The sequence below is a fragment of the Equus przewalskii genome, chromosome 3 (assembly GCF_037783145.1).
Source record: "Equus przewalskii isolate Varuska chromosome 3, EquPr2, whole genome shotgun sequence".
Classification (NCBI taxonomy): Eukaryota; Metazoa; Chordata; class Mammalia; order Perissodactyla; family Equidae; genus Equus; species Equus przewalskii.
The window spans coordinates 6,208,345-6,236,109 of NC_091833.1; the positions used below are offsets into that span (position 1 = coordinate 6,208,345).

General features: G+C 43.1%; 1 protein-coding gene and 1 long non-coding RNA gene across 4 annotated transcripts in view; one reads left to right on the forward strand and one right to left on the reverse strand.

Annotated features, from left to right (window-relative positions):
* The window catches only part of FTO (FTO alpha-ketoglutarate dependent dioxygenase), a 352,540-nt gene that overhangs the window by 153,884 nt on the left and 170,891 nt on the right, over positions 1-27,765 (forward strand). For all 3 annotated transcript variants that reach the window (XM_008513156.2, XM_070613663.1, XM_070613662.1), the window contains one exon: positions 3,391-3,510. In XM_008513156.2, coding sequence (XP_008511378.1) covers positions 3,391-3,510 — 120 coding nt within the window. The remainder of the gene's footprint in view (positions 1-3,390; positions 3,511-27,765) is intronic.
* Positions 10,485-21,122, reverse strand: LOC139082441 (uncharacterized). The gene is made up of 3 exons (XR_011538435.1): positions 21,060-21,122; positions 20,319-20,404; positions 10,485-10,569 (listed from the first exon to the last, which is right to left on the reverse strand). It is a non-coding gene; the product is annotated as an uncharacterized lncRNA (long non-coding RNA).

Here is a 27,765-nt window from a genome sequence, read left to right on the forward strand (position 1 = left end):
TAGGTTAGTTAAGAGGGCAATCAAGATGGTTTTTCTGGGTCACAGCTGTGGAATGAACACTATTAGGAACATGGTTTCATTTTTCTCTGATGATTCAGAAGTCCCTTCCAGATCCCGCAGGGCCTCCAGGCTGTCAGTATACCACCTGATACCTGTGAGCAGTACTTGTCATTGTAGTGTAATTGCTCAAAAGATTGAATAGGAGTGAATCTCCATTAAGTGCATGTCTGAAATCTAGGAGTTTGGTTTTTAAGCATGGTGAACTCTGAGAGAACTCAAGAGCTCCTGTGTGTTTTCTCTCTGCTGCTCTCATCCTCGGGGTTCTGCGTCCCCGTGGGTGGTTCCTTGGCCACAGGTAGCTGCTGCCCTCCTGGTGGCTTGTCTCTCATTTCTGTTCTGGTAGCTGTGAGCCTCCCTGGGGGGCTGCACTCTGGAGAAGGGAGGAGGACCCGAGTCCTGTTACGGCTGGGACTGTATCTGTCAGTCAGTATGGTTAGACTTTGATGTTTTTAGCCTGAAGCAATAAGGCTTCCATTCTATTCTGAGTCCTGCTTTTGTGCAGTGTCCACCCTGTAGCTTTCCTTTCTCAACCTCAGAGTTTAGGGGAAAAACAACAACATTTCTTTTGGTAACTCAAACTCTGAATCAAGCACCTGGAAATATTTTTTGCCTCCTTAATTAATTTTAAGAAAGGAGCCAATTACTTCTCTTGGCAGTGGGGGGACTGGTGAGGGTGGTGTTTGATGAAAATCCTGTAGTATTTTTTGCCCACAACATTGAAATGAAAAAGTCAGGATATGGAGTTGAATAAAACGCAGGCCAATAGATTTGATGCCGCCAAGATTGTTTCTTAGGGGCAGTCCTTCCACTCATGATTAAAACTCCGTGGGGACTAGGTCTTCAGTGTTAGCTTTTCTGACTGGCTTCAGTGAAAGAGGAGTGGGCGTGGGTTGACGTGGGCGGTAGAACTCTTCCTGCTCAGAAAATTCCTGACTGTGAGATCTTTGTGGACATTAAGCTCTAGGCCTTGGGGCCTTGTTCGGTCGTGTTCTCAGCGTCTAGCAAGTGCCTGGCGTATAGGAGGCCGTTCATTATTAACCCACTTAGTCCTCACCGCAAACCTATGTGGTTATAATGTCATCATCCTTATTGTACAGATGACATGGCTCATCAGTAGTGGAGCCCTGTTTTGAGCTGACGTCGGAGCCCTTATTCTTAACCATGACACTGTCTGCCTCAAGAGATAGTTGGGCATCGGAGGAGAAAGATGCAATCGTTGCTTATTAAAAAGGACAGTGGGGTCTTTCTTTGCTTGTTTGTCTGATAGCAAAGTCTCCAGGTATGCCCCCTCCTTGTTTCTGAGTTTTAATTGACTGAAAGACAGATAGTAGCCTGCCCTGATGGGCTGAATGTGAACTCATTACGTGTGGGACTCTGTTTTATTTCCTGGCATAGCACAGTTGCCAAGGCTTACGTGCCCTGTCCTCGTCCGTGGAAATAACCCGCCCAAACATAGGAAAACCTTTTAAAAGCTTTTCGCTCTCCCTCACATAGGGCTTGATGCTCTGCTGACAGGCTATTCCTGTAGTGTGAACAAATTTCGTGTGAAATCTTTAAAAAGAACTCTTTGTTTTTTGGTAATAAATAATGTTGTTGAACTGGTATCTTCAGAGAAGTTGAACTACACTTGTATTCACTCTGCTTTCAAAGCAGTCAGGTTTACTTCTGTTCACCGCTGTCTTTTAATACCACAGATAAGGTTTAGCAACTATTGTCTTAATATTGTCTACATTCCTTTTTTTTTTTTTTTTTGTTTAAACAGCTTTAACTGAAATCAGTTCTACATTTCAAACAAACATTTAGTTAATGTAAACTAAAACCCTTTCATATGACTTAGTGTTCTCAGGTTAGTTATTTGAGCCATTTTCACCATTGTTCAATCTTCACAAGTTGCTTTTGTTTGCCTCATGAAAGTTCAATATGGATAAACAAACAAAAAAATTCTTTGTGGTAACAGGCGAAGATTATAATAGCTCTGTGTCTGTATGTGGAACATGATTACCTTAGCAAAGTCAGATGACCCAACATTAAGCTGTGAAAGCTCTAAATTTTTTTAGAGGGCAGAGGTAAAGAGAGTTTTGGGAATGAATGGAGTTGTACTTTGATGTACAATTTGATTTTTTCAAATTCAAGATGAGTGATAGAAGACTTAGAATATAGATAGGAAACAATTGCTTATCCTCCCAAACTTTACCCGGTCTCTCACTTATGTATGTTGAGATGATTTCAATTGCAGAGGACAGAAAACTCAACCTGCATTGGTTTAAGCAAAAAGGGCTTCAGGAACAGCTTGATCAAGGGTCAGTTGATGTCACCAGGACCTGGTTTTTATCTGTTCATCTTGTAGCTGTTTCTTACTGTGTTGCCTCCATTCTCCAAGATGGTTGCAGAATCTTCTTCCTCTATCTCCTGACAGTCTTAGGACTTACTCTGATTGAATATATGCCTATTCCCCTTCAACTCAATTCTGTGACTAGAGAAATGTGATGGGCTGATTAGCTTAGATTTGGGTTGCATGTTCCACCCCTGGTATTAGAGCTGGAGCTCTACCCAGATCACATGGTCTGAGACTGGGGCAGCAGGGGATGGGTTACCAAACGAATAGTAGGGTTTGGTTAGAATAGAAGGAGGAGTGCTAAGGAGGCAAATAATAGAAGTTTACCATTGTAGGTTCTTAGGAAGGGAAATAAATTATTAGTGTCTTTGCTGCTCTTTGTACCTATTTTCATTTGCCCTGACTGACTTGAAAAGTGACAATTTGAATGGCTCTCTAGGTTTAATGTATGTATGCCTTCATACTTAACTTCATATCGTTTAGTTATGTGGATGGATAGTATCACCAGCTCCTCCTGGCCCACAGGTAAATTCTTTATGTATTTTAAATCTAAGAAACTTAAAACTGATATCTCCTAATATGTCTGTGTTTTGCTCTTAATACTAGTCTTTAATAAAGATTTTAATAAAAACATTGTGCTAGATTATATCTTTCTCGCTATACATGGTACAGGCTGCTCTATACTTTGAGATCTCAGTATTTGTTGCTGATTGACTTCTAGTTTCCTCGCGTCTGACTCATAAATGTGATTGAAAGCCCTCCCCATCCTGACCTGGGCTATCTTACTAAGCTTTTAAGACTACTCTTTTCTTGGCTTTGCACAAATGCTCTGGAGACTGCAGGTTCTATTAGGAACTGGTTAGGCTGAACTTTTCTCATCTTTTCTCACCCCATGGCTATTAAGTTCCTAGAGGAGAATTGAGTGACGAAGTTATTGTCCTTGATTGTCCATCGCAAGGGCATTATAACCGCTGCCTTGCCTTTATGGTCCACAGGTCGAGTTTGAGTGGCTGAGACAGTTTTGGTTTCAAGGCAATCGATACAAGAAGTGCACTGACTGGTGGTGTCAACCCATGACTCAGCTGGAAGAACTGTGGAAGAAGATGGAAGCCGTGGTAAGCACCTGACAACTGGGACTGTATTTTCTGATACCTTGTGCGATATACATCCTCTGCTGCCTAATTTGCATGGATAGATACATGTTAAATTATTGTAAATTATTGGTCAGGTTGGTTAGATTCCTCTTGGTGAGTTGATGGGAACAGATGGGATTTTGTCGTACAACCTCAGTTCAGTTCAGTGAACATTCATTGAGTGTTTCCTACATATAAGGCACTGGGTTGGCCATGTGCTGGGATGTGACGATGAGGGGAGAGCAATACCTTGGTAATATCTAACATACATTTGCATTCTTATATGCACCAGGCACTATTCTGAGAGTTTTTCCTCTATTAACTTGTAAAGTTCTTACAGCAGTCCTGTGAGGTGCAGAAACTGTTATGAACCTTAATTTATAGATGTGAAATCCGAAGCACAAGGAAATTAAGTGCCTTGCCCAAGGTCACCGAGTAAGTGGCAGAGCCCGACTGAAACCCAGGCCGCCTGGCTCTGTAGCTTCTGCTTTTAACCACTGCATTCTGTTCAACAAGGAGAGAGACGTGAATACAGCCAGGTGTTACGTTAGCTAGAATGAGATCCTGTAATAGAGAGTTAAAAAATCACAGTCCCGAGGAGGGAGTATTAAATCCAGACCACTGGCGCTGGGGATGCTGTGAAACACCAGAAGTGGCTTTTGGGGACCTTCGATGGGGAGGAGTAGGGTCGGATAGGGTGTTTGGAGAGGAACGTTAGGCTCCAGACTGTAAAAACGAGGTCAGAAGTGGGAAGTGCAGTGTGACTAGAGCAAGGAATTCAGGGGATGGAGGAGGAAATGTAGCTGGAAGGCAAGTGGAGGCCACCCCAAGTGGCCACCTCCAAGGTCTCGAATTAAGTCTGAATTTAAATAATAGTAATCATAGCAACCACTTGCATGATACTTATTAAGTACCAGACACTATTCTAAATGTTTTATATATCTTATTTAACTTTTATGACAACCTCGTAAAGTAGGCGTGATTTTTCGCCATTCTCCAAACGAGCAGACTGAAGCACAGAAGGCTCACATGTCTTCCTCAAGGTCGTGCAGCCATGAGTGGAGAGCTGGGGTTTGAACTCGGAAGGCTGGCTAGGGTTGCAAGGCTGGCTCCAGGGTTGCGTCGCCTTGCTGTCCTGCCTCCAAATAGCTGAATTTGGAATGTAGTGGAAAAGTGATAAAAGCCTGCTAAACTCTTGAGATAGTACCCCGCATAGACTTTTAAATGTGCTGGAAACAATGAATGAATCTGCAAAAATGGTAGCTATTGCTAATCCCTATTCTGTAATGATGAAAAGATCAAGTCACAGCCCTAAAGGAGCTCCAGTTTGCAAGTTTGGGTCAGAATCCAGAAGTCCCTGCCTTCCAGACATCTCAGATCCTTAAGCCATGCCTCTTCATGGAGGTACGTCTGAGGAAGGAATGTTACAATCCTTGTTTGTATCACAGAAATGGGTTTCTCCAAAGACACGGATCGGTGCACAGCCGAGCGTTGTAAACTGAGTTGGAGGTGAGGAAGAGTCCGTGCCGACGTCTCCTGAGTTAGTTCTGTTCCCAGCTCCAGGCTTTGGAGAGGATGCTCCGTTTTTACGGGATGGTATCTATGCAGGCCGCTTCAGTGTCAGAGAATTTTTTTTTCATTGTGTAAAGCTGGTTTTGTCCATTTACATCTGAGTCAGAGCTGCTTTCCTTGCCGAACCTTGACTCTAAGACATCAGCTAGACTTTGGGATTCTAATTTGTCAACTCTACAAATTAGAGTCGGTGAACAAATGAGAAAGGAACTCACTGATTTTGTAAAAAAAAAAAAAAATGCCTTTGAATTGCTTTTCTTCTAGGGTTGTTTTTTTTAGTGAAATCTTTGGTATTGTGAGCTTTCCAATGATGTTCGTTATCAATTCATTTAAAACATTCAGTTATAATGTTCTTTTAATTTGGCGGCGATGGCACTAGATGGAATATCTTCTATTTACTTTGTAACTGTTGTGTAAGAAATGCTAAGAAGAAGAGCAACCTTGGGGATTCTCCAGAGAGTTTCCTTGCGGTGGTGGGGCATGGCTGAGTGTTCTGAGAGCAATCAATGGCCTCAGTGTCTCTCAGCAAACCTCAGGGTGATCATTATCAGCAGAGTGAAGGTTTGGGCCAAAAGAAAAGGGACGGTACTTCTAAATTAAATTTAAGCATTGCTTCAAGCCCTTTTAAGTGTCTTTTAAACAAATTCATAATAATTTGTTTTTGCTCTTGGAAGAGGTGGAAGAGAATAGTCACTGGAAGCGTCTCTGGCTCTGTTAGCACTGTGCCATCTGGTAATTGTGCTCGGGCTGGAACTAGCACTGGCTGGTTAAACTGCTTTGTACCAGCCCACCTCATATTTTTTCAGTTGCAAGCAGTAGGGGGCAATGTTGAGCTACCAGTTTGAGACCACCAGATGCTAGCCTTTCAGGAAAATGCATACAAATGTACCATTAACTGTCAGGAATTATCCCTGTTGCTTCAAGTTAGCTGTAATCTCCAAGATTCCATAACACAGGAAATCAGTTGTGGGTTAACAAATTCAACAGCAATTTGACATAAAAAGTGCAGTGTTTGGTGCACATTTGGATTCTATAGAATTAGACTAATCTAAATGGTGTTTCTGAATATACTCATTTTGCTTCCAGGGAATATATTGCTCAAAATTATTATCCTTTCAGACAAACGATTCTTCTTTATGCTTTTTTGGAATTGTAAAATCGTATGTGTGTTGTGGAAAGACTTCTCTAATTAATGTATTTTGTCTGTTCTGCAAAATAGCACCGATCTCTTTTGGTGAGAAAATAAAGCAAAAAACCTTGGGCCATTTGTACATTACTTTTCGCCTTTTGCGTATGAGTAAAGCGCCCTTTGACTGCCCTCGGACCGGGGAAGAGACTTGTGCGGCAATTTCTCTGTCTGTGTGCACTTTTCCCACTTCGTGGTGGGAAGGTGTAGTCTCGGGTCGGATGTAGAAGAAGACTGGAAAATGAGCTTTGAAATCGCGCTTTTTCCGTTAATCGTAATTGCTTCACGTGTCCTAACCCGTCCCATATTTCGGAAGGTTGAGTCAGCTGTCCCCAAAACTCCCTGGCCTCTACTTCCCCGTCCCAGCCAGCGCCGTTTTTATCACACTGTTCATTCTTGCCATTTCTCTCCCCGAGGATGGTTTTACTCTTTGCATGCTCTTGTGATGTAAATGTTAGACCTTATATTTGAATGACATTCTGATAAAATATCACATTTTCCCTGAATATTACCTCATGAATTTATGAGCCATTAAGCCCAAAGCAACATAACCCTTCCTCACAACCCAGGAATTGAGCCTAGTCTTTCCTCTCTTTTTGCTCCCTATTCAGGAAGGTGTGATAACACTATTCAAATATTTGTATTTTACTTTATTTCTTTTACGTCAACCGCTACCCCACATCCAAGATTAGCGTACTACGAGGAGACTCTTCAGGATAAGAGAGTTACCATTTGAAAGAAACGGTGCGGGCTTTGCTTTCTGGGTAAAGGGAGTTATGAAAAGCTGCGGTCTCCCGTGAGGCGAGGAGGGCTCGTGGCAGCCCGAGACCCGGCGGCGAGACCGTTTGTCTCTCCGGGTCTGGTATCGCGCTTTGCAATGCTGACATTTATTTTACCTATAAAAATGTTTTAACACTATCAAATTCACAGCGATACAGAAAAGAATGTTAGGTGTGATGTCCTCTAAATTGATGACATTTATTCATTTCCTTTTGACCTTAAAAAAAAAAAATCAATTTGGTGTAATCCAATGGAAATATTCTAGAATAGTTTCCAGGGCAAACATTTTCAGAAGTACTGATGATTTATATACCGGAGAGAAATTTGTTCCTGCTGTTTTCTTTTAGGAGAGAAGAGGAGATCCCGGTCATTTGGAATGTTTAGAATTGCACTTCCTGTCCTGACAGTCCTCGCGCTGGGCCAGCAGTGCGTTTCTATGGCAGTTGGCCTTAGTAACCGTTATTGACTTGAGTGGGTAGGAGCCAAGACTGGATTATTTTAATGTATCCGTTTTGAAACAGTGTAAAACACAACATATAATTATGTTAGGTAAGCCATAGGCTACGTTTAATTCTCCCCATTTATGTTAAAATTTGGCACAGGAGAGCAGAGAGACGTGGAAAATGAGTAGGTGTTTTATTTAAGACCGTTACCAGTTTCTTGTTGTTAAAGTTTTAAGAGAGAAAGGCACTTAAGAATGTAAAGGTTGTCCTTTACAGGTTCGTTATAATAGTTTCATTTCAAGATGAGTCATGCCTTTTCCCTTGTCATTTGGACCTGCGTAAATCACCTGGGAACGCTCCTGCCGGGAGCCTGGCCGCTGCGGGAGGCTGAGCCCTCTCAGCGTAGGCTCCGCAGTGGCAGGGGTGCTGCAGCGGAGGCGCAGTTTGTTTGTTTTTGGAGAGATTAGTGAAGCTATCATCACAGTGCTTTAGATTAATTTCTCTGTAACTGAATAGAGGAACAGGCTGCTTTTTCATAGACCGAAATTTATACGGACTATACTGGTATTTGCTATCATGTTGTAGTTCAATTAGCTAAGTTCATTTTAAACTTTCCTCTAGGATTAAAGATTTTTTAAGGTGTGAGGAAGAAAGTGATATAAATATAAATACTAATTTTTTGTTCATATTAATGATGCAGTCACCAACTTACATATGTATATGTCTGTGCATATACATTTATATAGATCTCCCCACTCGTGTTAATGCATATACTAAATTATATCTGCTAACATAATCTCGTCTTCCATTTCTCAGAGTTAGCATTTCTGATATAGAAGCAGAGTGTATTAGAGTAATTTAGGATCCAATGCGAGATGTCTGGTGGTTTTAAATTAAAATTTAAATTCCCTTCTCCCTTTTTTGACTGGTACAGTGCTGACTAGCTCAGGATGAGCGCAGATTGGAGGCAGGTAAACAGTCACAAGCACCCGATAATTCAAATTCTGGAACAGGTATGCAGATACCGATTTTGGGGACATCTATGTTTAGCTTTGGAAATTTGGAAAAAAGAGAAAAAGTCACTTTTCAGCTTAAAACACTTAAAATCCTTGGCTCACGTTTTTGGTTATCTTAGCTGCATTCCCCGCAGGTCAGTTCTTTCCATTCTCCCTCCCCACCCACCACTTCACTTCCCCACAGCTGTATTGTTCTCTTAAGAGTGAAAAATCTGGGGGGGGGGCGGAAATCGTACATGTAGTTTAGCAATGAATTTCTAACAGGTTTTGATTCCTTCTTTGATTGCCTTCTGCATTTCTGTCAGAGTTTTCCAATTTTTCCCTTAGTTGCTACAGACTAGGTTAATGAATTTTTTTTTAAGTGTTGTGTGTCCTGCCTATTTTGGAAAAAATTTACAGTTCCAAGAGAATTCAGGCTTAAGCCTTAGAAACTGAATGTGCATCGAAAGCACAAAGGACTATGTTTATGATTCTCTTTGAAGTGTTTTTCAACTGGATAAGGAAAATTTTAGAAACCGTCTGATAGTGTTCAGGGTAAATACTTAAACCCCTTTAGAGAATTTCACACACAGATACTGTGCAGCAGAAAAAAGGGATACTTATGTTTCTTAAAGCTGCTACAGCCTACAGCTTTGTACTTAAAGACAGAGGTGTTGAATAGAATTCTACTGAGGATACATCCAGTGACAATATCTCCAGGAACATCAGAGCAAACCAGTGGGTAGGACTTTCTGTTTTTAACCCTTACATGAGCTGTGAGAGGTGAGCTTCACTGGTACCAAGTACTAGGATGTGCCTGTTACATCCCAGGAATGTTCAGAGGATCATTCGGTGCCTCTACTCTGCACACAGTAGAAACAAGGCTAAAAGTGCTGAAGATGGTGAGATGAAGTGACAGGAGCTGGGAAATTCCAAGCTTAACTCTTGTTAGTGTGTGGAGGGAAAACTAGAATAAACAGCCAGGGTTTCTAGTACAGCCTTGGTTTCATAGGCTTTAGCTAAATTTTGCTAGCCTTTGTTAAATACACTCACACACGTGTTTCACACAGTTTTTTTTTTTTTTTTTTTACAAAAATAGATGAATTCTGTTGTTTTAAATAATTTGAACTGCACTGGAATTCAGCTTGCTGTAAAGGTGTGACGATCCTGCTACTTTTCCCTAGGGTGCTATCGTAGCCTTGGCTGCTGGAATTTATTTTGGATTGCTTTGACTAGCAGACTGTCACAGCATTGCAGATGTGAATTCAGAAACCCTGGTGCCAAATTGGGGTGTTAGGGATTTCCATCTTTCTTGAAAAAGATACAGAATAAAACAAATGCATACTTTATTTCCTCTAGTTTTTTCGGGGGGTTGGGATGGGGAATGGGACATTAAATTCAGCTCTAGTCTGTCATTTATCTTATTATAAATACCTTCGAAATATTCTAGAAGAAGCTGTGTAAAAGAATGAAGTAATGTTTAAAAAAACCTCACAGACATACAGTTTTGAAAGGAAAGCAAGATTTCCAAAAGACGTTGTGCCAATTATTGAGAGTATTATCAAGATTTTAGGATCTTTTTCCCCCAAGTTGATTTATGAATGGTCCCTAAAGCTGTTACCTTCTGAAGAAAATTGTTAGGATAAAATATAAAACACTGTATACATGAAAGTCATCACCACCAGTGATTTTAGAAGGAAACGTGAACCGCCCTCAACTTAGGAAGCCTGACTTTGGAGGTCACTGGATTGAGTCTTCCTTAGTGGTAGCATCCCCTCCTTTTCTCATCACCTTCCTCTGAAACTGGGCTCCTTCCTGGAGCCAAAGGGGTTCCAGTAACTTGGAGCTCAGTGCTTCTCTGGTGATGTTTCTACTCCACTGTGGGCTAAACACCCCTGGAGGCTGTCCCAGGGATCTTTCCGTGTTTTGCAAAAGTGTCTCTATGGAGAACTGTGCTCCAAGGGCCCCAACTTGACTTACCAGAAAGCTCTGGGAACACACAAAGTTGGCTCTTGTGTGCGTGAAGAGTAACATAACCATCATCCTGCTCTCTTTTCATTGACTTCTGCAAAAGAATGACCCTTTTTTAAACAAAAGGAAACTGTGATGTTTTGCCTTTTCGGAACTCCTGAAAGTCTCTCTATGATCATTTGTAGACGATATCTTGAATACCATCTTTTCCCTAACACGTAAATTATGATGGACTTTTTTGTATTTTCTCTACATGATCTCAGTCTACCTGTGACAATCTCATTTCTAAATTTTTCCTTGATGTGTATAAAAATCTCAGATAGTCTCTAACTTGTTTTTGATTGATTGACAAAATGAGCCTTCAAGTAAAAATCTGGAATATTAGTGAAATATCAAAATTAATTTGCAATGTTTTAGACATAGCTGCTTTGGTTATAAAGACTTGGAGCAGGTGGAAGCTTGATAATATATATTCTTCTTACTTAAATATTATTAATTTAAATGAGCAATTATGAAAATACCCAGAATTATGCGTCAGATCTTCTTTAACAGATTTTGGGGGATTAAGAGGGCTTCTCTTTTATTTAACATCATAAACTTTTCATGCAGTTAACAGTGAATTTTTTAAAGGATGGAAATGGTGGGATATGCCAATGCCTGTGATTAATATTTTCTTGAGGGGCCAGCCCGGTGGCATAGCGGTTAAGTGTGCACGTTCCCACTTCGGTGGCCCGAGGTTCCCTGGTTCGAATCCCCGGTGCGGACATGGCACCGCTTGGTAAGCCATGCTGTGGTAGGCGTCCCACATATAAAAAATAGAGGAACATGGGCATGGATGTTAGCTCAGGGCCAGTCTTCCTCAGCGAAAAGAGGAGGATTGGCAGATGTTAGCTCAGGGCTAGTCTTCCTCAAAAAAAAAAAAAAAAAACTTTCTTGCTACTGGGGTCTCATGTCCTGGGGCACCTGAAGAGTGGTTGGGAAAGGCGGGTAGTATTCGGCCATCTAGTAATAAGTATCTCAAATGTAGCATATCCAAAACCAAACTCTGGATGCCCATAATCCCCCAAGCTTTTCTTCCCATATTGCACAGTTCAGTAATTTGCACTGTCTAGTTGCCCAGCTTAAAACCTTGGAGTTCTCCTGATTCACCCCTTGATTTATCAGCAAATCCAGTTAGTGCTATTTTGAAAATATATTCCTAATCTCGCCACCCTTCCCCACCAGCCCTGCTACCACCTTGGGAAGAACCACCATCCTTTGTAGAAATAGCATCCCTGCTTCCACCCCTGTCAGTGTTCCTTTAAAATATCTGTCGGGTTATTTCCCTCCCTTGGCTCAAACTTACCATCACTTTCAGAAATCTAGCTTCCTTGCAACAAGCCTAGTGCCCTGCAGAACCTGTCCATCTCCCTTGGCCCTAAACGCGTCTCTTCCCCCTTCCCGTCCTCTGCTAGCCTGCTTACTGTCTTTACAGCATGGCCCACCCCCGCCTGCCTCACAGTCTTTGCATTTACTGTTGCCTCTGTCTGCAACGTTCTTCCCTGGTCCTTGCATGACTCACTCCCTCACTTCATTCAGGTCTCTCTGCGCATGTCTCTTGCTTGGAAAGAGTTTCTTTGACCAAGCTCTCTCTTCTTGTAGAGAGCGCCTGCCCTGTTTTCTGCTTCGTGTCTCTCTCTCCCACCTGCCATGATACTATGCAGTTGTCTGTTGTCTGCGTCTACCTAGGATAATCCCCATGAGGGCAGGGATTTTGCTTTATTCACTATTGTTTCCCCAGCTCCTAGCACAGCGTCTGGTACATAGTGGGTACTCCATACTTCCTTGTGAAAGAAATGAATTAATGTGAGGTCAGTGTTCCAGTCTTGCCGTTTCTTCACACCTGTGTTAAGTAGCATGGCCTTTAATAAATTCTTTTCAACACTGCACATATTCCTAAAATGTTAGGTCCTGTGCAATAGGAATACTTTTGGGTTTGTTTTATTTTTATACAAGCATAACCCAACCTTCCCAACAATACCCCAAAGCATTTTTAACACTTAAGAAAAAAATAATATCAAGAGCACAGAGGATGCACAAGAATGTCCTGTTTTATGCCTTTAGCATTTGCACTGAGAAGATTGAGCAGTCACTGGCAAACAACTTACGCAAATATGAAAAATCTTTTTTTTTTAAATGAGAGATGTAAGTAGCTTGTTAGTTTCCCTGAGTAGCAATGCTGCTAAAACTTAGACTCATGGTGTGTTGTCTCATTTGTTGGCATCCTTCATATTTTAGATTTCCCTATTCTTGAAAAACTTAATAGAGTAAAATTGTCATAAAATTAAGATCTCCAACAAAGCTTGGATTTTTTATTACTAATTTCCAAAGTTATATAGGGAAAGCGGCGTGTACTGGACAGGTATTGGGCACAGAACTAGAGAAATCTCTGAGGAGTAAACTGACTTCCGCTACACAAGATGAAAACTGATTAAAATATTTATCATCCTTTGGGTATGCAATGGCTTTTGATGATGGCAGGCATATTAATATTCATCTTTGCTGCTTGTCTACACTTCAGACAGATCCTGGGAAAGGATGTTCAGATGACCAGTTTTCTTTCCTCACCAGGAGTCCTTGAGACCCAGTACGGCTTGGAACCAAGAAATGCCTTATGATGTGCTTGAGCTTCTCTGGGGCATGGGGCGGGGAAAGGACAAACCAGGAGAGACCTTTGGACCGGAAAGCTTTGAAGGATTACTGCTTTCTCACAGGAAGTCTTTTGCTAGAACAAAGGGAAAAGTTTGGTCGTAGTTTTATAAGCAGCAGAACTGCTTCTGCTGTCTGAGGCCACGAGGCTGACTTGGCTCCTTGGTGAAGTGGGGGAGGTAAGCCTTACACAGGATTTGGATGTGAACCCCACTGGAAGCAGAAGAGTCCCCTCTCCTTGCCTCTCCTCCCGTCCCCTTGTTGAGGAAGAAGGAGAAATCAGTTGTGTTTGCTGCTGACGTCCAGGTCTTCTGACTGGCTGTTCTGGAGTGCTCTTCTCTCTTTTGTCTCAAGACAGAGACTAGATATGGTGTCCACGTAGCTAGGCATAAGTAGCACAAGCTGGCCTACTGGGGTTGTCAGGATCTGTCTTTAAAATTTTTTTTTCTTTAGTAGGAGAAAGAATCCAGCTTAATCACTTTAGTTAATTAAGCAGTGTTGTTTTCTGTCTAGATTGAAATAGGCTCAATTACATTTTTGGGGGCAAGTAAGAGCTCCGAAAGAACCTGACCTTTTTGTTGAGTGTTCTGAAAAACCTGGAAATTGAATGGAATATTCTCATAAAAAGGTCAATATGTTAAGACACTTAGTTTCTGTCTTTTAAAAATCTGAGAATTCAGGGGCTGGCCCCGTGGCCGAGTGGTTAAGTTCGCGCGCTCCGCTGCAGGCGGCCCAGTGTTTCGTTGGTTCAAATCCTGGGCGCGGACATGGCACTGCTCATCAGGCCACTCTGAGGCAGCGTCCCACATGCCACAACTAGAAGGACCTACAGTGAAGAATATACAACTATGTACTGGGGGGCTTTGGGGAGAAAAAGGAAAAAATAAAATCTTTAAAAAAATAAAATCTTTAAAAAAAAAAATCTGAGAATTCAGAAATCCTTCCCCTTCTGCTTTTAGTTTTTATTGTTCCACGCTGAGATATTTTTATGAAAGATATCTTAAAAAATTGGACAATAATTATATTTGAAACCTATTTTAATAGAGTGATATCAGAAGAGAAATTTTCTTTCTTCATCCTAGTCATTTCATCATTCATCTGCTCCACCTTGTGCAGATAAGTGAAGTTATACAAATGGCCAGAACTTATGTCTCCCAGGTTGATAAGGCCCAAGGTGGTAAATAATTCAGAGGAAGGAAAATCAAAGGAGAAAAGTGGATTCTGAGATAGGCCTTTGGGAATACAAAGGATTTTGATAGATGGAGATGGATGGAGGATATTCAAAGATGGTAGAAGCAGAGACATCATGGTGGGAAAACCCGAGATCCTGTCACAAACTTGACTAGCCTGGATGGAGCATGGTTTGTGTGAGTCCAGGAGTGAGAGAGAAGATTAGGAAGATGACTAAGGCCCTGCTTATTCTAATGCATTTCTTTGCGAGGTACAGTGCTTCCCCCTTAATGACAGGCTTGCTCTCAAAGTTGGGGAGGCCAGGTACTAAAGTGTGGGACTAAACATAAAATGAAAACTGTTTTGTTACCTTGCATTTGCAAAGGTTTTCCTTGGGAAACAAGTCAAAGTTGTCTCCTGTACACTGATTTCACAGCCAGTGTGCGTCCTGAATGCAGGGAACAAGCAGCGCTGTCCATTTTCAGAAGGAACGTTACAGCTGAGTTGAGGTGCTCTCCTCCCAAGGTCTTTTTTTTTTCCTCATAATTTGAATACCAGCCTAATAATTTTGGACTTTGATCAGAGGCAAGTCTTCCCACGTGTGAGCCACTTACGGCTCTCTTCCTCGTTTAGGTCTAATTCGTTTTATTTTTTTGTGATTGGGATTGTGGTTTGGAGGAAATGACATCTCCATGGCCTCTTGTGGAGGTGACCGTCTTGGGGACTGAAATCCTTGCGGAAAAGTATGTTGAAATACAGCCAGAGTATCGTTCATGAGTTATTTGATTTGGTTCAGGATAGCGGATGTGGTAATCTGTCATCTCCACTGCTGAAATCAGGTAGTTTCTTTCCCACGCGTATCTCCCCATTCTTTGGCTAATAGCCCCACACTAGAGATTGTGCACTCCATGCTGCCCTGTATTTGCCATCGCACTTTGGCATGTCAGCCATACCACTTGAAAGACTGAATAAATGTTTGGAATGTAAATGGTGGTTGTTCATTCTGGTCTCTCCCACCTTTCTATATAGATTTCTGCTAGACTCTCTCTTTTTCCCTCTGTGTGATGTTATTATTTTCCAGTGACTGGTTTTATTACTTCTAAGGCACAAGTGTTAATTCTTGAGTGATTAATAACTCTCTCTTAGTTTGTTCTTTAGACTTGGGCTTCTGCAAGATTGCCTTTACTGTGATTCTGTTCAGGAATCTAAGGTCTTGAGTTAATTTAGGGGCCACCATTCCCCTATACATTAGTGAGATGGAGAAATGACACTATGGGGCTACTGTTTCATTTTACCAGAGAACCCTATGAGAGTCACCAAGTCACACTTCCCTAGAGAACAAATGGGCTTAATGCTCTTTAGAATTCTCCTTTGATATGTCTTTATTTCCCACAATGCCAGAGAAACTGGTAGCAGAGATGTAGTCAGATTTGTCATTGCTTAATTGCTTTCAAGGCCTGAAACATTTATCCTCTGCTCTTTATTTATTGACTGTACTGGTGCCTACTTACATGACAAAAACTAGCCCAATATCAGTCTTGTACTGAATCTCGCCATCCATCAACCTAAACATCCTACTGACTGCAGCCATACCACACTGGGTACCACACTGCTAGGCTCTGGCAAGCTGAGGTCCAACGCCATGGAATCCTGGAATGTCAGAGTTGAAAGGGACCCGAGAGATCATCATCCCCTTCTCTTCCTTTTGGAAAAGGAAGGGCCCAAAGGTACAGAGGCTTGCCTGGGGGCAACAGAGCCAAATACTGGTGGACATAGAACCCAGGTTTCCCAATTCCCAGTTCAGTGTTTTCCACCATTCCCAAAGTGCTCAGTGGCTGTGCCTTCTCTAATGCTTTTACCAGCTTTCAGCTGGATGCTACTAGCAGAGTATAATAAAATGAGTGTTCTCTGGAGCTTTTTCTTTGCCCTGTGTTTGGGCCTGACATATCAAAATTAGGCTCGTTCATGTTGAGATGGACAATTGTTTTGTTCACCCAGCATCCCTTCCTCCTTCTCTAATAGCATCTGGATGTTATCTTGTGGATCAGCTTCCTTCAGTGGCTACAGGTAGAGGTGCATTGCCTTAGTCGGCTACTCCATCTTTCAGATGAGCTTTCCCAGGACTGTTTGCCGACACATGCACATGGTGCAGAATTCAGAAAGTGTAAAAGCATGTACAGTGCAAAGTAAGTCTTTCTCCCCACTCACTCCCCCAGCCTCCCGTTTCCCTTTCCCAGAGACTAGCACTATTCGCAATTTTCTGTACCTTTCCAGAGATATTCTGTATGCTTACAAACACTTATGAGCTTTTTTTCCAAATGAATAAATACTGTCTTAGTGATCTTTCCATATTTGTGCATTCATTTAAATGACTCTGTAGCTTTTCATTGTGTGGTTTCATAATTTATTTAACCAGTCCTCTGTTGTCTTCAGTCTGCTGCTTTTACAAAGAATGTTGTAAAGAATATCCTAATACAGAAGATTTTCACATACAACATCTATATTAATACCTAGGAGTAGAATTGTTGGATCAAAGGCTGTGTGTATTTTTAATTTTAAGGGAGATGGTCAAATTGCCTTCCATAAATAGAGCTTGTAGCAGAGTTCATACATGTGTGTATTATATATATGTATTTATATGTAGAGTTTACGTGATATAGTGCCTGTTTTCCCCACATCCTCACCAGTGTAGTATATTAACAGACTTTCTGACTTTTTGCAAATGTGATTGGTGAAGAATGGTGTCTCACAGTTTTCATTTGCAGTTCTCTCATTCCTGTTTTGCAGATGAAGAAATTGAGGCTCAGAGAGGTTAAGTGACTTTGTCAAGCTCACAGAAGTAGTGAGTGACAGGGCTGGGGTTTGCAGTTAGCCGAGGCAGTCTGGCTTGAGTCTGCTCTCTTAATCAACATAACAATCTTAGCTAAAGCTCCATTCTGTTACTTGCAACCAAAGAATCCCGTTAGATGTAGAGCTTCTGCTCATGCTTCCTTGGCCGGTAGATGCAGGAAAGCTGTTCTCTTTTGCTGTGGAGTGGCGTGCCAGATTAGCTGAATCAGTCCATGTGATCAGACCGGTTACCCTGACCTCCGGTGACGTTGTTGTGTGGTGGAGTTGACTTCTACGCGGGAAGTATGTGGCCCTTTATCTTGCCGAGTCTTAGGGCTCTCTGCCTTGGCTGATTTTGTCAGTGGAAGGTGAAGGGAAGCTCTTTGCCCCTGGAAACATGGCACGTTGCCTGGTGTTTTGGTTAGAGTTCTGTTCCTGCTGGCTTCTTTTCAGGTCTGAGTTTCAGTTGTTGTGTTCCGATGTGGTGAGCCTCCTCGGCGTCTGCTGCTCACCTCCGCTCTTCCTCGCCCTGTCTGTCTTCATTAGGCCATTTCAGCGTGACTCGTCCTCTGTTCTGGGCCCTTTTCTGCCTGGCTGCGGGACTGCGGGTTGAAGCCATCACCCTGCACACGTGGTTCCTAGGGGAGAGTTTGTTTCAAGACGACTTTAGGGAGGGTTGAGATGACTGGGGAGTGGTTAGAATTATATTTTCAAGTAAAGGCAAGGATGAAAAGAGGTCTCAGGACAAGTGGAGAGCTTTCCTTTGACCCTTCTAAACTGTGTTGGTAAACTAATTCTCAGGAGGTGAAGCTTAGATGTTTTGGGTTAAGAGCTTCAGCTCTCAACTTGGTGAAGCTAGGGTTTGGCTCCATCATTTCACTGGGCACGATATTGGGCAATCACTCTAGGCGTCTCAAACTTCCTCACCTGTGAGATGGGGCTAATGAAAGTGCTTCCCTTACGGGGTTGTTGTGAGGGTTGCCCGAGGTGATAGATGCAGTGTCTCGCACATTGCCGGACGTATCTTTAGCATTATTATTTTGCATCTCTTCTCTTCTTTCATTTCTCCAGCTCCCTGCTACTTCAGTGCCCCTAGCTCTCACCTGCCTCACTCCTGTAGGTCTCCTGGACTCTCCCCTCATCCGTGTCGGTGTGCGTCTGGATGCGTGCTTTCAGTCCAGGTGTCCGTTCAAAAGTCATCTCAGAGGGGTCCTTTTTCTGTCTTTTTACCCGCTTTATTTTTTCTCAGAGCATTGCTCAGCCTCTGAAATTATGTCTTATATGTTTACCCGTTCTCTGTGCTAGATCATAAGCAGCTGAGGGCAGGGACTCTGTCTTCCGTAACTGCTGTGTTCTCAGTGCCCACAGAGAAGTGGGTGAGTGAGGACGCCAAGGCTTTGTGGGCGCAGGCTTCCTCCGAGGGGCCTCTCTGTAGCCTGCCAGTGCTTTGTGCATGATGTTTGTTGAATGGCCTGCTGCCCCTTCTTCTTGGTTTAATCAGTTTTACAAACTCTCCCGTTTAAAAAATGTATAATAATTATGTCTGTTACCAACTGCAGACACCTTTCTTTTCAGCCTTCTCTGGAGTCTGACTTCTCTGCCCTGGAGGCTGCAGCATTAGGAAGGACATGAGAGACACGCTGCAGCTTTCTAAGGACATCAGCAGCGTCTCCAGGGACTTGGGTTCAGCAGCTGTGGCTTTCAGACTTGGCTGCGTGAGTCGCCCAGGCTTAGTTGTGGAGCAGCACCGCGTGGGCCCCATCCCCGCCAGTGCTGCTGTATCTGGTCTAAGCTGCGGCTCCCAGTGGATGCCGATCGATCGCCAAGTTGCAGTGTGTTCGGAAGGCCCCACAGGTGATTCTGGTATGTGTTCAGGGCTGAGAACTACTGTTCAACAGGTGTCTGACCTCTCACTAAATTAGTTTGCTTGCGTGGATGAATACAGGAACATATTAGCAAATGAACAGGAAAGCTCTCTCACTTTAAACCCACGCGAATGTATTGAGTACCTGCTGTGTTTCCTGAATTCTGTGCAGGACTCGGGAGGGAAACAGACATATTTATAATTTGTATATAAGGTGGAAGATGACGTTGATAAAAGGTACCAAGAGTACTATGAAATCTTGGAAGATGGTGGGATTTCAGAAGACTTCGTGACCAGCCGGGACTTTTGAGTTGAGTCTTACCGAATGGGGAGAATTTGGGCAAGTGGAGATGGGGACGGGAAGAGTAGCCTTTCCCTGTGGAGGGAGTGGTGTGTGTAGTGGTAGAGGCAGGGGTGCAGGTTCTATTCAAGGCTCCTAAAGTGGGACTGGCAGTCCCCCAAAGCTAGTCTCCTGGAGTTCCCTAACTCGGGAAATGGTACCACTGCCTGTCTCTCTCTTCATTCCAGAAGTAGAGGAATCATCCTTGAACCCTCCCTCTCCCTACCCCACATATCCAACCTGAGAACTTTCACCCCTGAAATATCTTTTGAGTCTGTTCACTTCTTTTCAAGTCTGCTGTTACTAGTCTAGTCCAAGACACCACGCTCACGCCCTTGGGCTCTTGCAGTAGCTTGCTGTCTGGTTTCCTGTGTTCTTCACATGGCAGCCAGGGCAGTGTTTTCAAATGTAGATCTAATGGTGCCCCCTCCCTGTGTAACCTCATTAGTGGTTTCCAGTTGCTCTTAGCATCAAGACTAAAATATTTTAACCTCAGCCCACCTCTCCTGCCTTACCTTCCCTCCAGCCACTTTACTTATTCCTTATGTGAAAGACAACATGAGTAGAGCTAAATGAAAATTTCCGAGGAATTGCCTTGCACATCTTGTTTTCTTTATCTTCCAAACTGGACCAAACTGCCAACATTCCAAGAAGTCAGTATGACAAGAACATCCTGTTTGTAAGGACTGGGGAACTGCACTTTGCTGGTGATCAAATCTGAAGGCAATTTATGAAGCACAAACCTAGCCTTACCTCATCTAGCACCAATTAACTCTTCTTTAATACAACTGACCTCATCTTCCTTCCTTTTCCCTGTAAAAACCCTGAGCCCCTCTCCTCTAATCGGGACATTATTTGGGTTTTTACCTGAGTCGTTGCTCGCTGAATTGCAATTTTGTGATCCCTAAATAAATGCCTTTCATTTTGACTCTGTTTGTAGGTTAACACTTACCTTACTGGCATTTTTTCAGTGAGTCCAATGCATTGTGCTCCTTTCATCTTCAAGGCCTTTGCACATGTTTCCTCTTCCTGGAATGTCTTCTCTCACAAAAACGTTTATATATATATAGATAGATAGATAGATAGATAGATTATTTCTACTCATGATTCAGATCTCAGCTCAATTTGCCACTTCCTCAGGAAAGACTCCCTTGACCTGTCTGATAGATCAGGTCCCTGTGCTATGCTTTCCTGTTACCCTCGTGAAAGCCGTGCCCGGGAGTTCAAGCTTTATTCTGGAGGCATTGAGTATTTATGGCAGATAGAAGTTGAGAGCATTTAACTGTTCCGTGAAGATCCACTGCTACTAGAGACATTCAAATAGCTCATGTGATTTTTGCTAGTTAATTTCTCGTTAACCATCCCTCGACAAAGAACTGGGAATTGTTGATCATGTTGTAAAATAGAATGTAAATAGCCATGTACTTTCTTTGTACATATTCCTCCCAATTATTAGAATACAAGTCAATTCCATAGTATTCATTTGTACTGTTATCTGCAATAAGACAGCCCTCATCAGATTTTCTTTGTAAGAGGCAAGTCCTAAATGTACAGCCATTCCATGTAAGCCTATGGTGAAACCACTGTCCAACTCTTAACAAATTATGAATAGATGAGTGAATTGGTAAGGATAAGTTATACACTCCCTGTAATATTCCTTTCCTAATTTCAGTATCTTCCAAACATCATTCACCTTAGACTTTAAGAAAGGCCAAGGTTCCTGGGGGTGGTCATATTTTCCTTTTCCTTGACAGACATAAGCAACCCTGGGAACCTTGGCCACAGCCTTCTTGTGTCATAAAGGTCAGGAGCCATCATCCTTGATACTGCCCTGTGCTTGTCTAGGTTGAGAGTTAGGTGACAAATCAGGAAATATCAAGGGCCCATATATTGTGGCACTTAGGAGCCATGCAGAATCTAGATAGTGGTTTCAGAAGTGTCATTTAGATGCCATTCTTTCTTATTCTTCTTGTGTTGATATCCAGAATCACCATCCAGCTTGAAGGGACCAGGAGGTTTTCTGGCCCAGGGTGCCCTTGGCATATGTACAAGAATCCTCATGCTGACTGAATTGGAGTCTCCTGGTGAGAAGTGATTTGTTGTCCTGATTAGAATGTAAACACTTGCTGGGGTTGAGTTTGTCTCTCATGTGAGTTTTATTATAGCCTCTGTGTTTATAAACACATCTTGAGCATGAGGGGGAAATGTGATAACCTTCAAACCCCCAAGAGAGTATCCATTTGTTTTCTCTATGGGCTGAAATTAAGATAACTTAGCATCCTTCTCTGAGAGCCCCATATCCCTCTTGCTTTTACCAGCTGGCCTGGGATGGTGCCCAGATTGCCATTTCCTAATTGTTCCATCTTCTAGTAGAGTCCGTAAAGTCTTTTGACAAAGTACATTTCACATTCAGCTGGCATCTACTAGGTGGGCACAAAGTCCAGGTAAGGTCAGTTCAATCCAACAAATAGTTGTTGAATTTTTTTTCAACACTTTATGGGTCAAGCACTGGAGAAAAATCAAGACTTGCTGCACTTATAGCACCTACATGCATGTTAAAGAAATAGACATACACAGAAATACGACATGGCGTGGAATGTCAAGTGAGAGGGAGAAACAAAATGTTATGAGAGTGTCCCAGAGAGTGTAAGTCACTGAGAAAACTGGGGAAGCTTCGTGGGAGAGGAGGGGCCTTTTAATTCTGCCTTGAATGAAGGGTAGCTTTTAGTGGGCAGAGTTTTGGCAGCTGAAGAAGAGGGACAGGGCCCGTTTTAGGCAGTGTATACAGTAGGCACGAGGGCACAGCTCTAGAACGTGCCAGACCATGTTTGTGAAATGATGGAGCACCTTGTCACTGGCGCTTCAGGTGCCTGTTTGGGATGGGGTGGAAGAGAGAGGAGCAGGCACCTAGCAACTAGAGAACAAATGAAAAAAGATGACAGTTTATGAAGAGCCTTGAATGGCATGCTTAGAAATTTGGCCCTTGTTCTGCAGATAATGGTGGGAATTAGTGTGAAAGATTTTTGAATAGGAAAGTGGTCTAGTCGGATCCAGTTTTTCGAAATTGTAACTGGCAGCAGCACGGTGGATAGAATGTAGAGAGGAGAGGCTGGGGCAGAAAGGCCTGTTGCAAATATTCTGGGAAGAAATACTGAAGCTCTGAACCAGGAGAGTAATGCAGGGAACGAAAAGGACGGATGAATTCCAGAGTTTTGTTCTGTTCTTAAATAGGTACATAGAACTTCACCATCAATTGGCTGTTGAGGATGAGAGATGAGGAAGAGTCACAGGCGGTTTTATAAGATATCTAGTTTTAGTTACTAGTTGGATGATGATACCACTTACCAAGCTGAAGAACAGACAGGAGGAAGTTTGAGCGCCTGTGGAGTTTAAGAAGCCAGCAGAGCATCTAAGAAGATCTGGAAATACTGATCTGGAGCTCGCTAGAGACATCAGAGCCAAGTGTTGATTTGGGAGTTTGATTCATGTCTTCAGTCAGCCTTCCTTACGTGCCTGTCGTGTGCCAGGCGATGTTCTCCCATATGTCAATTCATGCTTGAAAGCACCTGACACATAGCAGTCATCTCCATAGAGGCAATGGCTGAGGTCTTTGGAGGGAGTGAGAGCGGATGTAGATTACAGAGTGAAGAGCATCAGAGGCAGCGGGGAATGATCTAGTACAAAGGGCAAGCACGGAGATCCAGTGAGACAACTGAGGTGGCAGTCAGGGGTCCGAAGAAAACCCGGAGTAGATGGTAGAATTGGGGGAGATTAATGGTGCCAAGCCCTGCAGAGACGACAGAAGGGTCAAAAGCAACCCCGCTGTTGCGTTCAGCATGGAAAGAGTTTCAGTGGGATGGTAAAGGCAGAGGGACGTGGTCAGAGAAGATAGGTGGACTGTGTATATGTCTGTGGTCTGATCTGAGAGGAAGTTTCTCAGCAGTTCTGTCTGCTGGGGATGTTCGTAGGTCAGCCTGAGGTGCTGAGAGGGAGCACGTTTCAGCTGGAGGGAGGTGTGGCAGTCAGCTTTCTTCTGAGTTCCTCCAGAAATTAGCCTGGAGACATGCGGTTGCCCAGTAGTGGACTGAGTAAAGGCTGACCTAAAGCCGGAGACATTCTAATCTGCAAAACCATTGTTGTGTTAAATCTCATATGGGAGGCAGTTTAGCAATGCCTCTCCCAAGCTGCACTGGGCACTGGCTGTGTTTTTGCACTTTATGTTGAAAGCTAAAATTGAACTCTGTGGCATAAAAACAGATTGTTGATTTTGTGATTAATTTGGTCTCTAAGGCCGAGGAAACTGTTAATGCTGTATAGCAGTTACAAAGTTGTGGTAGTGTTTGTGGAGCAAAATGAACAACCAATACTCTTAACTACAGGCTCGCTCTCTTAAAATCCAAGGTGGGCTTTGTTGCAAATCGCGTGGAAGAAACTGACCCCCACAGGGACAAACATACCTTTATTATGTGTCTCTGTGGAAAAGCCCAGGAAGGTGGTTGGGTATTATTCCAGTGTAGTGGATCAAATTGTTGGAGAAGGATCAAATTGTTGCAATTTCCAGTGAAACCTCACTTTCCGTTGCGTGTGTCCTAGGGCAACCTCAAGTGGCATCTCTAGAAGCTTGTGCAGTCAGAAGCCAGGACCCCTGGGTTGTATTTTAGGCTCTGGTGTTAGACAAGTCTCTTCCCCTCCCGAGTTTGTTCTGTGGTTCTCTGTGCTGGCACCTCAGAGATGCGCTGACATACTTGAGCATAGAAGGTGTGTCTTCCATTAGCGTCATTATGGATGAGACCCCAGCGGGGTTTGTTTACGCTTCCACGCCTAGAAGTGGGAATGTGCGCCTTTTCTCTTAAACCTGTGCCTTTAGAGGGGGCTCTAGGGAACTCCTTTCTCCTTTGACCTTTTGTTTTGGCAAAATTGAATGATCCCTGCTTGCCATGGCGAAAGAGTCGTCATCAGCAGACTGCATTAGACGTGTCGAATGCTGGGGTAGAGCCTTTTCTGGACGAAGTGTGAAGAACCGGGAAATGACTTGCCCGCAGTTCCTTTCAGTTGGCAGTGGTGCCAAGGTCAGAAGTAGGTATCCCCACATCCAGGCAAAGATTCGTTTGTGATCCTTCCTGCCATTTCTCTAAGTCGAGCTGAAATTGTGATCCATGATCCAGTTGAAATTTGCTGCCAGCTTCTTAGCCTAGTGCCTTATAAGGTTCTATCCCGATGGGTCAGGTCCCACTTTGAGGTCAGAACCGTTAGAGCCAACTTAAGGAATGGAGTGTTAGTGGAAATGCTGAGCTCCTCCCAGTGAACTGCACCTCCCGGGGCCCCTTTAAAGGGCTCAGAATTGTGCGAGTGCAGGGGTTTGTGGGGTTGCCCTTGAGGCAGAGGTGCTGATCTGTTTCTTTCTTTCCCTGTCTGTTTTGCTTTTCATTTCGACTTCAGGGATGAATTGTGTGGTCTTTTATGATATAAGATTAGTGCAGCCATTTTTAAGTCACTTTTTGTGATCGCTCTTAGGAGCTGACTCTTTGCAAAAGAAACACTTCTGTCTTGTCAGAATGACAGTGATTACCCCACAGTTTGGATCATCTCCAGCAGCTTTGTTCCCTGAAAAACGAACTTGATTTGATGAATAAAAGTTTGGTGTATTTGATGAGTCAGAGGGCAGGAAAATGTCCTTGTCTCTGATGAGGCCCTTATAGTCAGACACACTGAACATCAGGGATAAAATAAACCTTAATCTCTGAAGGAAAAACCCTGGAGCATGAAACTGTTCCCACTAGAAATGCTGTAAATCTTGCAAACCATGTAGGTTTTCTGTTTGGGGCAACATCAAAGCCCAGCGACTTTAGAGATTAAAGTGTGTTTGACAAGCAAAACTTTGCCTGTGCCGCGCTCTTCACGAGCTTTGGCCTGCCTCTCGCCTTTGTTCCACCTCAGTCTGCCTGCCTTTCTTCCCGAGAAGTGGGAAGTCTCACCTCCTCAAACCTGGAGCGGGCTGCGAGGTTTGTTCCTCTGCAGGCCCCGGCAGGAGTCCCTCGTCGTCCAGCCCTGTCCTGCCCCAGCGCTGGGCAGCACCTCCTCGCGGCCCCCTTCCCAGGGACCCTCTTGTTCGTGGCAGTTTCAGAGCCTGGTGCTGACTCAAGAAGGCCAAACAGCAGGCAGACGGCGTTCCCTCCGTGTGAAGGAATCGTCCTTTACCTAACCGTCGCCTTTTCTCCTGTCTCGGGAGAAATTCTAGGGGGTTTTTGTTTTTGTTTTTTGGCCTGTTTCTAACTGTGTTTGGAATGTCTCTGTGCTTTCTCTTTTGTAGATTAGAAATAAGTAACTGTATTTTTGTTAAAATAAAGAAAAATACTTTTCAGATAAATTATTAACAGAGTAAAAACTTTTCTTCAGTAACAGCTATTTTGGAAAGTAAGGTGTGATAAGATTTTGCTTTAAAAAAAATCCCAACTATTTTAAAGGAATTATGCCCTCTAAAGTCAAACATTCCTGCCTTCTGCCAAGGTCCTATAAGATCTGGCCTCTGGCTTCTTCTCAGGGCGGTCAGATAGCAAATAGAGGACAGACTGGGGAGGCAAATGGCTCTCAGAGTAAACCCCACAGCGTAAACTCTCATTACTGGAAAAGCGCCTTGTGTTTAAGGATAGGTATTCCCAAGTGGAAGGATGGCGATGGAGAATGGTTAAGGGACTCAGTAAAATATCTTAAATTGTCTCCCTTAAACATGTAGCATCCTTAGAGGTCAGACAGAGCTGAAACTCGAACAGCTGTACGACAAGCATCTGAGATTGTTTTTAATTGTGTCCCCTTTCTCTAACAGCAGTAATTCTTGTTTATATTGTCAAGAACCTTTCCACTGAGCACAAGCACACCATACTTGAAGGTCAAATGCTTAACCCTTCTGCATGGTTACAATGAAAATGGACCCTTTTGTTTTCATTAATGTATACCCTAGCCGCCTATACGGGGAGAATGGGGGCCTCAAGCGTGCACCAAGCTGAAGTAACTTATTGTCAGAGTGCCACAAAGAGAGCATATTTTTATCCCCGTACAACAGTTGCTCAGCCTTTGCCTGTGCAACCAACCACAAGACAGTGTGCCCATTTATCAATAGGCAGAATTTTTGGGTGCCATTTTGTTCCTTTGACCTGTGTTACTTTGTACTGACCCGACCAAATTGCTTAAAAATTTTCCCTTTCTGCTGTCAGTGTTTAAAGCTGCTTAATGTCTCTGAGGTGACCTCCCCCTTTCTTTTTAACACTTTGCATTCCTGTTTACCACAGCACCTGTTACTGTAGTGAACCATGAAATCACAAATGTTATGCGGCTCTTCGTGACTGCTCATACTTTATTAAATATAAATAGAGCATCTCCTGACTCTGGGTGGTGTAGTAAGGTGAGCAGGCAGATGCACATGTGTTCACAAATCCACACAGATTTGTTTGTGGGGGCCACTCAGGAAAGTATGGTGGTGGATTTATTTGTTTGTCAGGCAAGAAACGCTGCTTTTTCTGCTCCTTAAGAGTTAACCAAAACTAAAGGGGCCGGTTCAGCAAACATTAAATATGAGCCTCAAACATGAAGGCTTCTTTGTTACTGAAACAAAAATACCGCAGCAGGTGGTGGACTCGAACACAGGAGGGAGGAGGAGGCTCAGTTGTTGCCCATTTTTCTAATCCTTTCAGAATACCCATTGTCTAAACCCCGAAGTTGGAGTTCCTGCTCAGTCTCATGGAGACAATTGCAGCCTGAAAAGACTGTGCCCATCGCTGGTTTTCTACAACAGTTTAATCTTTGGGTATGGAATGTATCACCACCGAACAAGGCAGGGGAGGCAATTATCTCTATAAGACGAGCCAGTAATATCTGCTTATCAAAGCATAAAGCCGTTCTGAATGTGGCAAGTTACAGTTAAGTAGGAATTCTTAGCTACAGCGGAAGTATTTTGCAGGTCTTAGATTATATTACTCAAGATGGAAATGTGGCGTGTGTTGTCCTTGGGGCTCTCAAAGCAACTTTGTGGCGACCACATTACCTATTTAACGCCAAGGCCAAACTCCACACAGTCTCTACCTGTTTATGTCAAGGTGTTTCATTACGGGATACAGCTTTTAAAAAGTATTAATAATCGAAGTTGGAATAATTACTTTCTTTCCCTGAAAGTGAACAAAATGTAGTTTAGAACTCATCGTGCCCTGAGAGGGAGGCGTTGAAAGCGGAGTTAAGGGCAAAGGCAGACTACTACATGGATTCTTAGTAGTGCCCGTGCTAGAGGACGCCACATAGCCCGCTCCTGTGCTGGGTCCCTCTGTCCTCGTTGAGCTGTCCTGGTGGTTTCTTTTCTTCTAAATCATAGTTGGAATGATTTAAGGAAATGAATGCAGCGTAGTGATAGT